At 41.6% G+C, this 15,483-nt stretch overlaps 2 protein-coding genes across 2 annotated transcripts in view; one reads left to right on the top strand and one right to left on the bottom strand.

The window, feature by feature from the left end:
• The window catches only part of LOC138961849 (periodic tryptophan protein 1 homolog), a gene marked incomplete in the record, with an annotated part of 270,004 nt that overhangs the window by 237,343 nt on the left and 17,178 nt on the right, over nt 1-15,483 (bottom strand).
• On the top strand, nt 24-15,043 carry LOC138961851 (hsp90 co-chaperone Cdc37-like). The gene is made up of 11 exons (XM_070333525.1): nt 24-183; nt 713-846; nt 4,383-4,434; nt 5,177-5,287; nt 6,888-6,938; nt 8,337-8,396; nt 9,812-9,970; nt 10,258-10,373; nt 10,483-10,603; nt 12,204-12,272; nt 12,646-15,043. The coding sequence occupies exons 1-11, from the start codon at nt 145-147 to the stop codon at nt 12,883-12,885; spliced, it is 1,152 nt and encodes a 383-aa protein (XP_070189626.1). The 5' UTR covers nt 24-144; the 3' UTR covers nt 12,886-15,043.

Consider the following 15,483-nt stretch of genomic DNA (forward strand, 5'->3'; position numbering starts at 1 on the left):
CGGTGACGTACTCGAAAAATCGAGAACTTGTTTACGATTTGCAGATAACTAGAGCTTCCGCTTTGGAGACAACTGACGATTTTTCATTTTGTGCAGTTGTACCGACCGTTATAAACGTTCATTGCGACTTGTCCGTCACTAAAAATGTCAACAATCAACTACAGCAAGTGGGATCACATTGAGGTAAGTTTTTAGAGATTTTATTTTGATTCCGCCTGTCTTCCAGTTCCAAGTTCCATGGCATCATCAACAGGAACCCTATCATGACTATGAGTATGAACTCTCTCTCTCTCTCTCTCTCTCTCTCTCTCTCTCTCTCTCTCTCTCTCTCTCTCTCTCTCTCTCTCTCTCTCTCTCCATACACGCACATGTACACAGACACAAAATTATTGTACTTTTTGTCAACAAAATCCTGAAGGCAAAGGCAAGTTGTCAGGTGTTGCATGAAATGTTTTTAGAAAATGGTAATGTTACTAATGTTAGTAATGTTACGAATAGAAAGGTAAACTTGTGCATGATTAATCCGTGTTCATCAAAGACAGGACGTCTTTTTTGGTTTGTGCGCACAACTTAACGATCAGCTTTCAGTTAGCAATGCAGTGCTATGCACTTTGTCATTTAAACTAGGTGTCATTTTGTGCGAAGGGTGTCGCTACTGGGTATGTAAATTTAAATGAGCTTTTATGTGTTCCCTTGGCTTTGCTCTGTACAGATCTCTGACGATGAAGACGACACTCACCCCAACATCGACACAGGCAGTCTCTTCCGATGGCGCCACCAGGCTCGTGTCGAGAGGATGGAGGAGTCAAAGAAGAAGAAGGAGGTTATAGAAAAAGAGAAGCAAACGTAAGCATCTTTTTGTCAGGGGCTCACATCCATGAGAGGTGGCATAGGAAAAATTTCCTGGACAATGCAAAAGTGATGACATTTTTTCTGAACAAAAATAAATCAATAGGACTTTTTTTGGGCAACAAAACATCAGTTGCTTCTTTGGGTCGTGTGACACCCACGGGAATGAAGTCGGCGAGCTTAAAACGAAGCCACGCACGGGGGTGGGGGAAGGGGAATGTCTTTCTTCGGCGCCGAAGTTTCCCTTTCTAGAGCGACAGTTTTATCTGGCTCTGGCTGCTCAGAGGCCGGAGGGAGCTCAGTTTCAGTGGTACTAGCCGCTGATGAGGGCAGAGATTTGAAGTACAAACGCTAGTGGCCTTTTCCTGGCACGAATTTTTGTTTCGGCGGCATGTTGCTTTTTCGAAGAAAAAAACTCGAAGGAAGGAAACTGTCAACCGGCTTGGAGCATTCAGAGTTGCGACCTTGGAAGGTCTTCTCTATAAAAACAAAACAAATGAAGTCTCCCAAAGTTTCGTCTGCTTGGAGAGACACATCGCTTCGCAAAACATCGATAAAATTAATAGCAAATAAAACTACTGTAAATTGGAAAGTACTGACAATTTCCGGATCAAATTAAAGCATAATCGGGCAATGATCACTTTGTGACAAAAACAATAGGAATGTGTCCTCTTGAATGAAAAATGTATAGGACATTTGGAAAAAATATCCGTGTATGTCCGATGTCCGACGTGGATGTGAGCCCCTGTTTTGTACATGATGATTGATAAGCAGTAGAGGTTATTGTGAATATGTAAGAGGATGGGGGATACAAAACAATTGTGGATTTAGAAGTGTTGGGGGGGGGGGGGGTGTGAGAGAAGAGAATAGAGGCTGACGAATTGCTTGGGGGTTAGGGAATTGGCTGTGATGGGTGGAGATAGGTCTACCTGAAATTTGTGTCATGAGTGCATTTGATGTCTGATGATTATTTAATAATGTTACTGATAGAATGTATGTTTTAACTCATACTTCAGAATCAAAACCAGATTATTTGAAGAATAATTTTTGTGTTTTAAGATAATATTTTGAAGATAGTGTCATTTGAGTAAAATTTGTTTTTAAAGGCTGAGGGTCGGGTATAAAAGCAGAGTGGCGCGTGCCACTTCAGTCTAATGTCCAACCCTTTTCAGGAAACGAGCTCTCACTTGAAATATTATTTTCAAAAATACTCTGTCTATACCAAACTCAAAAGCACCATTTTTGTCAGGCAAACATTTCAAGGTGTACTCCACACATGCACCCCAAAAAGTGTGTATAATAAGTCCTGGATAACTACTTTCAGAAAAAAAATTCACTCACCAAATTTGAATTAAAAATCAAACGGCTGTCAGTCGTGGTGGACTGGGCGGAGCTAAAGACACGAGAAAGATAATGTCCACGCACCCCTCATTCCTTTTCGGCAACACACACCCGCAACACAACGTTTACCAGATGTTGCCTGACCCCAAAGTTCCGGTCACTCCGCGCTATTGCATCCGCCCTGGATGCTACATGACACCACTGGCTAATCTGCCTGAGCACTTTCAATGATCATTCTGTAATTAATAAATCATTTCAAAGATAGTCTGCACTTTTCGAATGTTAGTTTGGTTTATATTACTTCTTTTTTTTAAAGTGAAACATATCCATCCGGAAAAAAACGTTTTCTTCTTGTGCTGAAAAAGTAAGCTGAAGCAGAGAATGTTTGTCTCTTGCTGAAGTTATTTAGTGGATGAATACAATAGTGAGTTAGGTACCAATGTCTGGAATTTATGGCAGAATTTTCCAAAGAAAATAATATTGTACGCGTTGCTTGATGTTTCCGGTAGAACACCGCGTATCAGTCACGCACGTTGGAACCAGGCACTCATGACTCATGAAAGCATGGGTGCAACTCTGCCGGCTACACGCCGGCAGCCGGTTTTTGATTTCATCGGCTGCCGATGTTTTTGTTCCAGGAGATTTTTTGGGGGGGCATTTTAAATACTAAAAAAGCTGGACCCCAACTTTTGCCGGTTTTTGGAATTTTCCAGGTTGCACCCATGTGAAAGACGTTTTCTTCACTTTTTCACACACTAAAACACCATTCTTCAAGTGACTCTGAGGCAAATGTCGTAATCCCTGTCTGTCACAGATATCATATTCATCAACATCCAGCAATAGTGATGCTCTGCTATATAATTAAAACTTTATTAGTCACAAAGCTATTCTCATCCGTCCACGACGCGAGACCATGCCTTGACTGACTAAATGCAAGTTTTCCCACCAAATTTCTCCTCTTCCCGCAAATTTTGGTGACCTAGTTAGTCTCAGACAAAACCAAACATGTGGGCTGGGGGAGCGAAATGTGGCACGCTCACAGTGCCGTTATGTATCTGGACTTACTGGTCAACCTGAAGCCAACGGTCACATTCGTAATTAACAACCGCAAACTATATCTTTTGTTCAAAATAAGGGTGTCCAACAAGTCAGTTTCAACTTGTTAGATTCACAGACTTTACATTTGGCTTATTATGGCAAAGAAAACGGTCAATATATTTTCTTTAGTCGGTTTGTGTAACCAGGGTTCTACTGTTCCAAAAGCCGGCTAGACTGACCTACTTGTCTTGAAAACGGTACCGACCTTGATACCTTGTGAACTGTAAAACCAAGACACAGAGCTACATAGTGGCGCCAATTTTTTGGATGAAACATTAGAAAGCAGTGACACATTTAACTCTGTAGATGGTCCCTCAAGTTATTGGCATCCGATTGTTGGTGCGAGTTTCCACTCTGGTTCTGCACCAAGAGAGAGGGTATTTCTACTCTTCAGTCTACAACACGAAGTCAGGTTGACCGGTTGTGTCAGTGTATGGCACGTACTGCATAACTTTGACCATGTGCTCAGTTGTATTACACAGTGTACAAATGCGCGTGCGCATGCGACGGTGTGTGTGTATGTGTGTGTGTGCGTGTGCGTGTAATCTGCACTCAGCGGATTTATTGCTAGTGTCAATAATACATTGCCACTAATAATGCTTCCAAATAACCATCAGAAAAAAGGTGAATATCACACACAAAAACAACACACACACACACTCACACTCACACACACACACACACACACACACACACACACACACACACACACACACACACACACACACACACACACACACACACACACACACACACACATAACGGGAATTTACAAAGGTTCACAAGAAAGGCACACACACCAAGGAGAGGTATGCAGTCTGCTGTTGGCTTGTTTAATCAAGCGGAATGCCTTGGCCACTGCATCCACCAGACTAGGTAACTTGAGACCTGTCGGTCACTGAAAATAGGCTCCGCCCAGACCCATGGGTATTTCGGCCTGTTGGACCTCGGCCTTTAAGGCTTGCTTACTTTTACATCAAATCATAGTTAAACTTGTTTCTTCCTTTTATTTCGAATTGTTTTCTTTTGTTTGCAGCAATTTTGAAAGTATATTAAGCTTAAACATATTACAGTCATTTAAATCTTTTTTGCAGATACCAACAGAAAAAGGAAGAAGTAAAGAAGAAGCTGAAGGAGGCAGAAGAGGTATTCATTTAACTGACAAATCTGGATCAGATTTTATTTATGTGCATAGGTTTCCAGGGTTTAGCCTGGAAGGAAAAAAACCTATAGCACTAGCAGTATAGGTCATGTGATCCCTGTATACAAATTCTGACGAGACATGTAGTCAAAGGCAAGAAGTGCCAAGTAGGCTAGGATGAGGAGCATCCAGGGGCATCCTCTCCCTCCCTCTAGACATTTGTGTGTCCTATGAAGTTGAATATTGCAATTTATTTTCATCTGAGCTTTGAATTTGCTGTTGTATTATGGTTTAACAAAAAAATGTGTGTCTGTCTGTCTGTCTGTGCGTGTTAACGTCAAAGACAAGAGTGGCAAAGTGTTAAGTAATGATGATGGCCCCTTTGACTCACTGAAGGGAAAATAATGGGTCATTTTGAGATATTATGCACCATGTGTGCATGTTGGGTTAATTAAACAAACCCTGGGTTTCTGTGTGTAATCGCATGTAGATTCTGAACTGACTGACAATATAAATTGATCACTTATCAACTGTGTGGGATACAATTTGACAGCAATTCTGCAGCAAGTGAATGTGCACATTCGTACAAATAGTCAAAATATATGCACACTTTAACACCAAATTTAGCAAAAATTAAGGTTCTGTATCACAAACATATGTTGATTTGCTTTTCTTTTTCCCTAGCTGTAACAAATCCCCACCCCTTCATTTATATAAATTCACTTTTTTCTTGTGCTTGTGTTTCAGAAAACAGCTGCCGAGTTTGACAAGCTTACCCTGGAGAAACAGATGAAGGAAATTGAGAAACAGGAGCAGGAGTTCCGAAGGAAGGAAGAGGACCTGAAGAAAGAAGAGCGGGTAAGTTTTGCTTCTGTAAGTTTTCTACAGCTTAAAACTGGTTGTTTGAGTATTGGTTTTTGACTCACATGCGAAGCAAAAGTGAGTCTATGTACTCACCCGAGTCGTCCGTCCGTCCGGACGTCCGTCCGTCCGTCCGGAAAACTTTAACGTTGGATATTTCTTGGACACTATTCAGTCTATCAGTACCAAATTTGGCAAGATGGTGTATGATGACAAGGCCCCAAAAAGCATACATAGCATCTTGACCTTGCCTCAAGGTCCATAAATGTTGCCTAAAAAACAGCTATTTTTCACATTTTTCCCATTTTCTCTGAAGTTTTTGAGATTCAATACCTCACCTATATATGATATATAGGGCAAAGTAAGCCCCATCTTTTGATACCAGTTTGGTTTACCTTGCTTCAAGGTCAAGGTCACAGGAGCTCTTCAAAGTTGGATTGTATACATATTTTGAAGTGACCTTGACCCTGAACTATGGAAGATAACTGTTTCAAACTTAAAAATGATGTGGGGCACATGTTATGCTTTCATCATGAGACACATTTGGTCACATATGATCAAGGTCAAGGTCACTTTGACCCTTATGAAATGTGACCAAAATAAGGTAGTGAACCACTAAAAGTGACCATATCTCATGGTAGAAAGAGCCAATAAGCACCATTGTACTTCCTATGTCTTGAATTAACAACTTTGTGTTGCATGACCTTGGATGACCTTGACCTTGGGTCAAGGTCACATGTATTTTGGTAGGAAAAATGTGTAAAGCATGTGAGTCGTATGGGCTTTGCCCTTCTTGTTTTCCAGGCATTTCATTGTTCAGTTTTAATATTTTGCTTCATGTTTTATTATTTGCACTAAGTTATATAGTGTTTATGAGAGGTAAAACAAACTTGCATTTTTACTCAGTATCTGCCAAGTTGTTGTAGCCTTCTGAAAGTGAAAGAGGTATTATTATCACCTGAACTTGTTTCACACATGTAATGATGCTTGTATGAATATGTGCGTGATGCATGTTATGTAATATTGTATGTGTGGAGATATGTTATGCAATATGGACTGGGTGGCCAAGTGGTAACGCACTTGCGCTCAGAAGCGAGAGGTTGCGAGTTCGACCCTGGGTCAGGGCGTTAGCAATTTTCTCCCCCCTTTCCTAACCTAGGTGGTGGGTTCAAGTGCTAGTCTTTCGGATGAGACGAAAAACCGAGGTCCCTTCGTGTACACTACATTGGGGTGTGCACGTTAAAGATCCCACGATTGACAAAAGGGTCCTTCCTGGCAAAATTGTATAGGCATAGATAAAAATGTCCACCAAAATACCCGTGTGACTTGGAATAATAGGCCGTGAAAAGTAGGATATGCGCCGAAATGGCTGCGATCTGCTGGCCGATGTGAATGCGCGATGTATTGTGTAAAAAAATTCCATCTCACACGGCATAAATGAATCCCTGCGCCTCTAATATGTGCGCGATATAAATTGGAACAAAATAAAATTTAAAAAAATTTTAAAAAAATAAATTCCTGCGGAATACGCGCGATATAAGCCTCATATTGATTGATTGATTGATTGATAATAAGTGTGGATGTATGTGTGTTTCAGTTAACACCATGGAATGTGGACACCATCTGTCATGAAGGGAAATCAAAAACGGTAAGATGATGTACATATTTATAACCACACTTAGTATAAGCTTAGCTTGTTGTGTGGTAACAAATGTTCATATCGTATTGTACCTGTCACCCTGTATTTCCGGAATAAATTTTGTTTACACCAGACGGTAAGACTTCTGTTTGTAGTCATCAGTGCCATGCACACATTTTCTTTTTCTGTGTACATAAACATCTTCTTCTTCTTCGGCGTTCCAGGATCGTACATAAACATCTATAAGGCCAAAAAGAAAAATATGTCTGTTTCCGGTAACCCGACCGACCCTATTTTTAAGCGCCGACCCTAACTTTTTTTTCGCTTTTTGCACACACACACACACACACAAAAACACAAAAAAACGGGAGGTAATCGGTCGATGAGACTTCACAATCGAAGAGACTTACCTCCCGTTTCCGTCGTCACGCAAAAAAAACATGGCGGCCAATGACGCCGGGAAAAAAAACACGTAAAAAGACGTTAACAAAACGTAAGAAAAAGGTTATAAAAAAATATATATAAAAAAAATTAAATAAAAAAACAACACCGACCGACCCTATTTTTTTCGGCGATGTTACCGGAAACAGACATATTTTTCTTTTTGGCCTAATCACAATTTACAAGGATTTGGTTTTGTTTGCAGCAGTAGAGTGGTGAAGAGAAAAAGTTACTTAGGAACTAAGATTTATTGACCTTGACCATCCTTCGTGAGTCTCACAAAATTGTCTTTATCTCGGAAACTATTTGGAGTTTTGAGACTTTGAGACTTCATGTAATGTCTAATCACCATACGACCTTACCATTGCCCAACTTTTAAAAGATTATCTTTGTAAACAAACTAATAAACGATGACGTAATTTGAACTACACACTCTGGATGATGCGATGATATGGAATTACGTAAGGAGTTTAACGTTGTTTATCCTTATTCGGATGGCGTGGGTCGTGTACGACCCATACTCTGCAAAGAGGCGGAAAAACGTTTATCCCTATTAGGATGGCGTGGGTTGTGTACGACCCATACTTTTTACGCTGAATCCTTCTTTGGGAAGTATGCGTCGTACACGACCCACATCATCCGGACTGTGTAGTCCAACACGTGATTCGGTGAAGGTTAAACAGAAGCTTGTGAAGATGACCTATTCTAATCTGTTTGTTTCCGATACATCAGTCGTTTTTGGGTGTGAGGGTTTCATTGGAATTTAAAACCGTGTATTAGAAAAAGAATGGATTTGAAATACTGGAGCTGTCGCCTTGTCTGTTTCAAATGATTGACTCTGGCTTGCAGCTGTGTTGATAGTAGTGTTTCAAGGGCTGAAAGTAGTATTTCAAGGGCTGAAGTGGTTAGTACTGTAACTTATTTGCCAGTGATTTGTAATGTTCAACTTCAGTGTGTCATTTGCAGCTGATCAACAAACCAGAGCCAGTCAAAGAACTGACAGAGGATGAGAGGGCAGATAAGCAGGTAAAGTACAGAACATGCTCACAGTATTTGCACAGAATACCACACTCATGCTTGCATGCATGGACACACTCTGGCATGCTGTGAGAATGTGTGTACGTATGCCAGAATGTGTACATTCAATCTCTGTGTCTCTCTCTCTCAGGCACACATATTTACATACACACACAGAAGTACAGGCATACATACATATACCTGAAGACCTTGGGAATTACAAAGTTTTGTTTGGATGAGATAGATTTGGTTGAGTTAAAAACAAGCTACACTTACAAAATCTCAATCAAGTGAGGCAGAGCGTTATTTTAAGATCTGAGAAACAAAGGGATGTAAGCACTTTAAAGTGGCTTGTTCATTTTAATGCTTGTTATTCTCATTGGTGCCAGGAGACTGGTTCTCCATAACTCTCGCTGTTGATGCACAAGTATTTATTTAGAGCGCTTACGTTCCTGTTACTGCTCAGAAAACCAAGTTTGGGAAGAGGGGGGTAGAGGAAGAAACAGCTTATGTCTATGGAAAAAAGTTACATCAGGAAAAAGAATTGCATTAGAATTTCACTGTGCAGTCACACAAGAAAAAGAGTAGTTATAAGACTTGAGTTTCAGCTAGTGGACAGATCGTTCTCTAGTTTTCATTATGAGTCGCTGTTGACAGAGTGAGTGACGTGAGCTTCAACTAGCCTTGGGGAAAGGTGGCTCTTAGCAAACTTTAGTTTCCAGTATGTGTATGTGTGTGTACAGCCAGTGGAAAGGTGGTTATCACAAAACATCATGTCCAGTATGTGTTGGTGTATACATTGTCCAGTGTCTGTGTGTGTACAGTGACCTGTATCTGTGTGTGTGTACAGTGTCCAGTGTGTGTGTGTGTGTGTGTACAGTGTCCAGTGTGTGTGTACAGTGTCCAGTATCTGTGTGTGTGTACAGTGTCCAGTGTCTGTGTGTGTACAGTGACCAGTATCTGTGTGTGTGTACAGTGTCCAGTGTGTGTGTACAGTGTCCAGTGTGTGTGTGTACAGTGTCCTGTATCTGTGTGTGTGTACAGTGTACAGTGTCTGTGTGTGTACAGTGACCAGTATCTGTGTGTATGTACAGTGTCCAGTATCTGTGTGTGTACAGTGTCCAGTATGTGTGTGTACAGTGTCCAGTATCTGTGTGTGTGTACAGTGTCCAGTATCTGTGTGTGTGTACAATGTCAGTGTACAGTGTCTGTATGTGTACAGTGTCCAGTATCTGTGTGTGTGTACAGTGTCCAGTATCTGTGTGTGTACAGTGTCCAGTATCTGTGTGTATGTACAGTGTCCAGTATCTGTGTGTATGTACAGTGTCCAGTATCTGTGTGTGTGTACAGTGTCCAGTATCTGTGTGTGTGTACAGTGTCCAGTATCTGTGTGTGTACAGTGTCCAGTATCTGTGTGTGTGCAGGCCGAGTTCAGCAAGAAGTACAAGACGGAGATCCGTAAGTTTGGTATGATGCAGCGCTATGACGACAGTCTCCAGTACCTGCAGGAACACCCCCACCTGGTGTGTGAAGAGACCGCCAACTACCTGGTCATCTGGTGCATTGATTTGGAGGTTGAGGAGGTGAGTGTGTGTGTGTGTGTGTGTGAAAAGATGGTCATCCGTTTCAATGATTCTTCAGGTAGGGGGGTTACTTAACTCTGGGTGTGTCTGTGTTTGAGGAGACTGCCAAGCACTTTATCTGATGCATCAACCAAAGAAATCCTCCCTTCCAACCTGCTGTTAGGTCTGAGAGAGAAGAGCCTTGCAGTATGTGCTTTTTTGAGAAGCCAGTGTATTAGCTGAGTCAGTTTATAGTTCTGCAGTGCAACATGTTAATGATTGAGGTGTATTTTTTGTTGTTGTTGTAGAAACACAACTTGATGGAGCACGTGTCTCACCAGACGATCATCATGCAGTTCATTCTGGAGCTGGCCAAGAGTCTCAACCAGGACCCTCGCAGCTGTGTGCGCGCCTTCTTCTCCAGGTACGTTGCCTGGCTTACTCTTACAGTTAAAGAATAAGGTATAATATATGTTTTTGCTAGTGACATGGAGGCTGTACAGTCTGGATTCAACCTCAACCTTCTTTTGCAGGATCAAGGTGGGGGAGAAACAGTACATGGACGCATTTAATGACGAGCTTAACAGTTTCCGCACTCGTATCAAAGGACGGGCTAAGGCAAGAATTGAGGAAGCCCTGAAAGAATATGAAGAGGTGAGCTATTTACATGTCTATTTTGAACTTCAAATTTGTTTGATTTGGTTATGAATAGCAAGCATATACCGTTCAAGTAAAGTGGAGAATAAGTCATCCCAAATATCAGAAAGTGAATGATTTTGGTCTGAAGAAAACACATACCGTATTTTACGGACTATAAGGCACAACTTTTTGACTCACATGCGAAGCAAAAGTGAGTCTATGTACTCACCCGAGTCGTCCGGACGTCTGTCCGGACATCCGTCCGGACGTCTGGACGTCCGTCCGGAAAACTTTAACGTTGGATATTTCTTGGACACTATTCAGTCTATCAGTACCAAATTTGGCAAGATGGTGTATGATGACAAGGCCCCAAAAAACATACATAGCATCTTGACCTTGCGTCAAGGTCGCAGGGGCCATAAATGTTGCCTAAAAAACAGCTATTTTTCATATTTTTCCCATTTTCCCTGAAGTTTTTGAGATTCAATACCTCACCTATATATGATATATAGGGCAAAGTAAGCCCCATCTTTTGATACCAGTTTGGTTTACCTTGCTTCAAGGTCAAGGTCACAGGAGCTCTTCAAAGTTGGATTGTATACATATTTTGAAGTGACCTTGACCCTGAACTATGGAAGATAACTGTTTTAAACTTAAAAATTATGTGGGGCACATGTTATGCTTTCATCATGAGCCACATTTGGTCACATATGATCAAGGTCAAGGTCACTTTGACCCTTATGAAATGTGACCAAAATAAGGTAGTGAACCACTAAAAGTGACCATATCTCATGGTAGAAAGAGCCAATAAGCACCATTGTACTTCCTATGTCTTGAATTAACAGCTTTGTGTTGCATGACCTTGGATGACCTTGACCTTGGGTCAAGGTCACATGTATTTTGGTAGGAAAAATGTGTAAAGCATGTGAGTCGTATGGGCTTTGCCCTTCTTGTTTTCTCAATCTTGACCCCTGCGGCTTATTGAATGGAAGCGCCCTATGTGTTGTTAAAATAGAAATCCCTGGCCAAGTTTCATCTCAGACATCAAAGAGACCGCCTGTACGGTACCAACAATAAAACAGCCTTGCTGCGTACTGTTCAGAGTTCGAATGTTTAGTTGAATTAATGTTGTAAATGAGATCTTTTTCAATCTGCTTCATCAATTTAGCAAAAAGCTGACAACTGTGCACAGAATGCAGCCACGCTGTTGATTGTTGGTATGTGTCCAAATGAAAGGGTGCTCCTATTCCAAGTGAAATCCACCAGAAAAACGATTGCTTGCTAGCACAAATAACGTTGATGTATCGCCCCATTATAGTTTAAATACTTTTTTTGAACGCACACAAATACATGGGTGGGATTCTTCCGGTATATGCCGGAAATCCGGATTCGTAATGTCTGTGGTGACGTTTTTTTTGTTGTTAATTATACAAATCCTTCAGCGTCTGGGGGCCCCCAGACCCCCCCTTAAAATTCTTCAGGATTCATGACGTTCTTCAGTCCCACCCATGCAAATAGGCACTCTTCCGTAGTCTTGGCCAGCCACCTATATATGAGTTTTAGTCGGCCTCTGAAGCGAAATCCAGTGTTCAATTGATACATTGTGTGTGTGCAGGAGGAGAGACAGAAGAGACTGGGACCCGGTGGGCTGGACCCCGCGGAAGTGATGGAGTCACTACCAGAGGTAAGGCTTTTGTCCATTGTCTGTACTCACTGAGTGTGACTAGCAAAGGTGCAGATTTCACTCCAGCTCCTTGCAGCAGAATTCATTGTTACTTAAAGCAGCTGTGTTGGTTTGTTTGCTTTCTCCTTGTCTTTTCTTTTCTGCACATGTAGTGGTGAAATTGTTGACCAGAGTTCGAACACTTCCTTGGTAAACAAAGGGATAACAGATGACAGGTGTAACATCGTCCTGCAAGAAACCTGTTCCTGATGAGCACCTAATTCCCCACCCTGCAAGTTTTAATTTCAAAAATGATCTTTTCAAGCACTTCCAACAAGTTTTACAAAATGCAGTCATATCCCCAGTCTCTGTAATTTTGTCTCTCTGTGTGCAGAAGTTACAGCAGTGCTTTGAGTCGCGTGACATCGGGATGCTGCAGCAGGCTGTGCTGGACATGCCCAAGGAGGAGGCGGAGTATCACATCAAACGCTGCATCGACTCCGGCCTCTGGGTGCCCAGCGCCGGTGACCTTGAAACACGGGCCGCCGACGCAGAGGGTGAAGGGGCAGAGGGCGCTGTGGGGGGGTCAAAGGACATCGAGGAAGAGGAGGAGCTGTATGAACAGGTGGACTGAGAGGGATGGGGGGTAGAATGAACTTTGTTCACGTGCAAACGGCGGTGTATGCCAGCTGAAGAGCAAGCGAAAGAGGGTGTATTTGGCGCGATGTTTCCACGCATTTCTGTGAAGGATGAAAGCAGGAGAAAGTGTGTTGAATCTCTGTCCACATGGCTGTTCTTCCAATTGAGGTGCAACCGTTGCCCGACATATTGCAGTCTCATTGACAAATGTAACCCCTTCTGAGCACTTCAGCGCTCACTGGTCACTTCACTGGCCAAAGGCTATTGGTACTAAGTTATAGCAGATTAGGTGTACATGTACCAAGTTTAACAATAACTTAAAGGCACAGTAAGCCTCCCGTAAACCATCACAGAGCTCCCCGAGCATCTACCTACAGTACAAGCATACTTCCATTTGAACGCTCACCGAACGGGAACATCCTGGCTGCTTTCTGTCGAGCGTGAGAAATTTTCAAAGAATTTATTTTCGTGGACTTGGTCCTCTACAACAATGGCGCCTCGTTTTGGTGCTGGACGGCTGTTATGAATATTCAATACCGGAAATCACGCCCGGACAGTAAGCCTCCCGTAAACCATCACAGATACTGTCAGGCTTTTACACACAGTACAAACACCCTTCCATTTGAACGCTCACCAAACGGGAACATCCTAGGTGCCCTACGTAAAGAGCGAGCAATTTTTAAAGAATTAATTTTGCAGATTGTCTCGAACACTTTTTGGACCCATCCTGAACTCAGGTCAAAAATGAGTTACTTCCCTTCGGGTCTCATTCTATCGATGTAAACTGGCGATAGCCGTGGATCGATGATTATCAGAATGTTTTTGGACCGTGGTGCGTTTTTGCGCTAGACCTAACTTTTAAAATCTAAGTAATAAATTGACAGCTTGTTACACAAACATTCTTTAATCATAAAAGAATTCTTTTTTCATCAAGACAAGATCAGTACAATTCGAAGTTGTGAAAGTTTGAAAAAAGAAAAGCCCGGAAGCAGGGTCACGCAAGGGTCGTAGCAGACGACGGTTTATGCATATTGCCGTTCCTCTCAACAGTGAAAAGCCATCGCTAGAGTTCTTGTGAACCACAGCCGTTTGTTTCGTGCATAAAAACGTGCTATTGTAGGTAAGCTCACATTGAGTCGCATTCAAATGACTAACTGACGACTACATTGTGAAAAAGGGAAACTGGATCACACGGGTTCACGATGGCTCAGGGGTAAGATAAACCACGCAAAAATAAATTCTTTGAAAATTGTTCGCTCTTTACGGAGGGCACCTAGGATGTTCTCAATCGGTGAGTGTTTAAATGAAAGGGTGTTTGTACTGTGTGTAAAAGCCTGACCGTATCTGTGATGGTTTACGGGAGGCTTACTGTGCCTTTAATACTTCAGGCATAATTATTTGAAAGGTAATGAATCACTCAAAGTTAAACACAGGAAAAGTCAAATTCACTTCTTTTTTAGAATGAAGCAATGAAAGATAGAATGTTCTGAGTTATATATTCTTGGCTGGGCCAAGGTTACATTATCACATACGCAAAGCGAGGTGGAACAGTATGTTGTTTTGTTGTTTCTTTGTAAGAGAATGAAATCAAAGTGAGGATTGATTTCAATTGGTGTTCTCTGTAAGCTCAGCATTGTTGCAGCTTTTACTTATCAGCATCCAGCAGTATTGTAGACACAGTCGTTTGATGTAGTTAGTTTGGATTTCAAACTGCAGCAAATATGAACACCACCTTTAGAGACATTGAACTTACTTTTCTATACTTGTATTATCTTTGTTCAGATGCATGCATGTTTACGTCAAGTTCAGATCTTCCATGTCTGATGTCGTTTTGTGTTGCACACCCTTTCCTCACAATGATAAGAGTAGCATGTTATATTTCTCTCAATATCTCTTTTCATCATTTTGTATTGTGTTGTACCAGGTGTGCATTATTTACTGTTCGGCGACTTTGTAACTGACCGCTTTCAATGCGTAACATTCCTTACTATGTTAGCTACAGAGATAGCCGTTGACAAAGAAGGGAGAAAAACCCATCGTAGAGATTGACATTGTAATTGTAAATAAAGGATGAAATAATGTGTATGAAAGATTGAAGAGTTGAGCATGCTTGTCATAGAATGTTTGAGAATAAATTTCATTTATTGCTGACATTATTTTGTAGTCACAGAAAAAGAGAGAGTGCGTGTATGTGTTTGTGTGTGTGAGAGAGTGTGTGTGGGAGAGTGAGTGTGAGAGAATGCATAAGGTTACGTGCGATACAGTGGTACCCCTTTTCAAGACCTTCAAAAATCTGATATAGGGACTCAAAAGAACAGGTATGTTTGCAGAGGTTAGGAACAGAGTAACTCGGAAAGTAGGGTCTTAAAAGGATGGGAGTTACAAATTGGAGAAGTTCCACTGAACCATATGAAATAAGGACCTGACCTTTCTGACGTTGATTTTTTAACACCACTCATCCTTTCTGTTTCTTTTTTAACCCTTTATTATGTCATAATATCTGAGAGAAAAAACACGTCATATCACATTTCACACGCATACACATCGCCGTCTCATACATACAACACAACTTCACTCAGTGGCTGTTGGGAAA

This window comes from Littorina saxatilis, linkage group LG3, assembly GCF_037325665.1.
Source record: "Littorina saxatilis isolate snail1 linkage group LG3, US_GU_Lsax_2.0, whole genome shotgun sequence".
In the NCBI taxonomy this organism is placed as follows: Eukaryota; Metazoa; Mollusca; class Gastropoda; order Littorinimorpha; family Littorinidae; genus Littorina; species Littorina saxatilis.

What these genes read in the sequence shown, in the direction of transcription:
- LOC138961851 (XM_070333525.1), top strand. Translation starts at nt 145, where the DNA reads ATGTCAACAATCAACTACAGCAAGTGGGATCACATTGAG. An exon ending in GTGCGCGCCTTCTTCTCCAG is followed by an intron (nt 10,374 to 10,482) that starts GTACGTTGCCTG and finishes CTTCTTTTGCAG; the next exon opens with GATCAAGGTGGGGGAGAAAC. An exon ending in TGATGGAGTCACTACCAGAG is followed by an intron (nt 12,273 to 12,645) that starts GTAAGGCTTTTG and finishes CTCTGTGTGCAG; the next exon opens with AAGTTACAGCAGTGCTTTGA.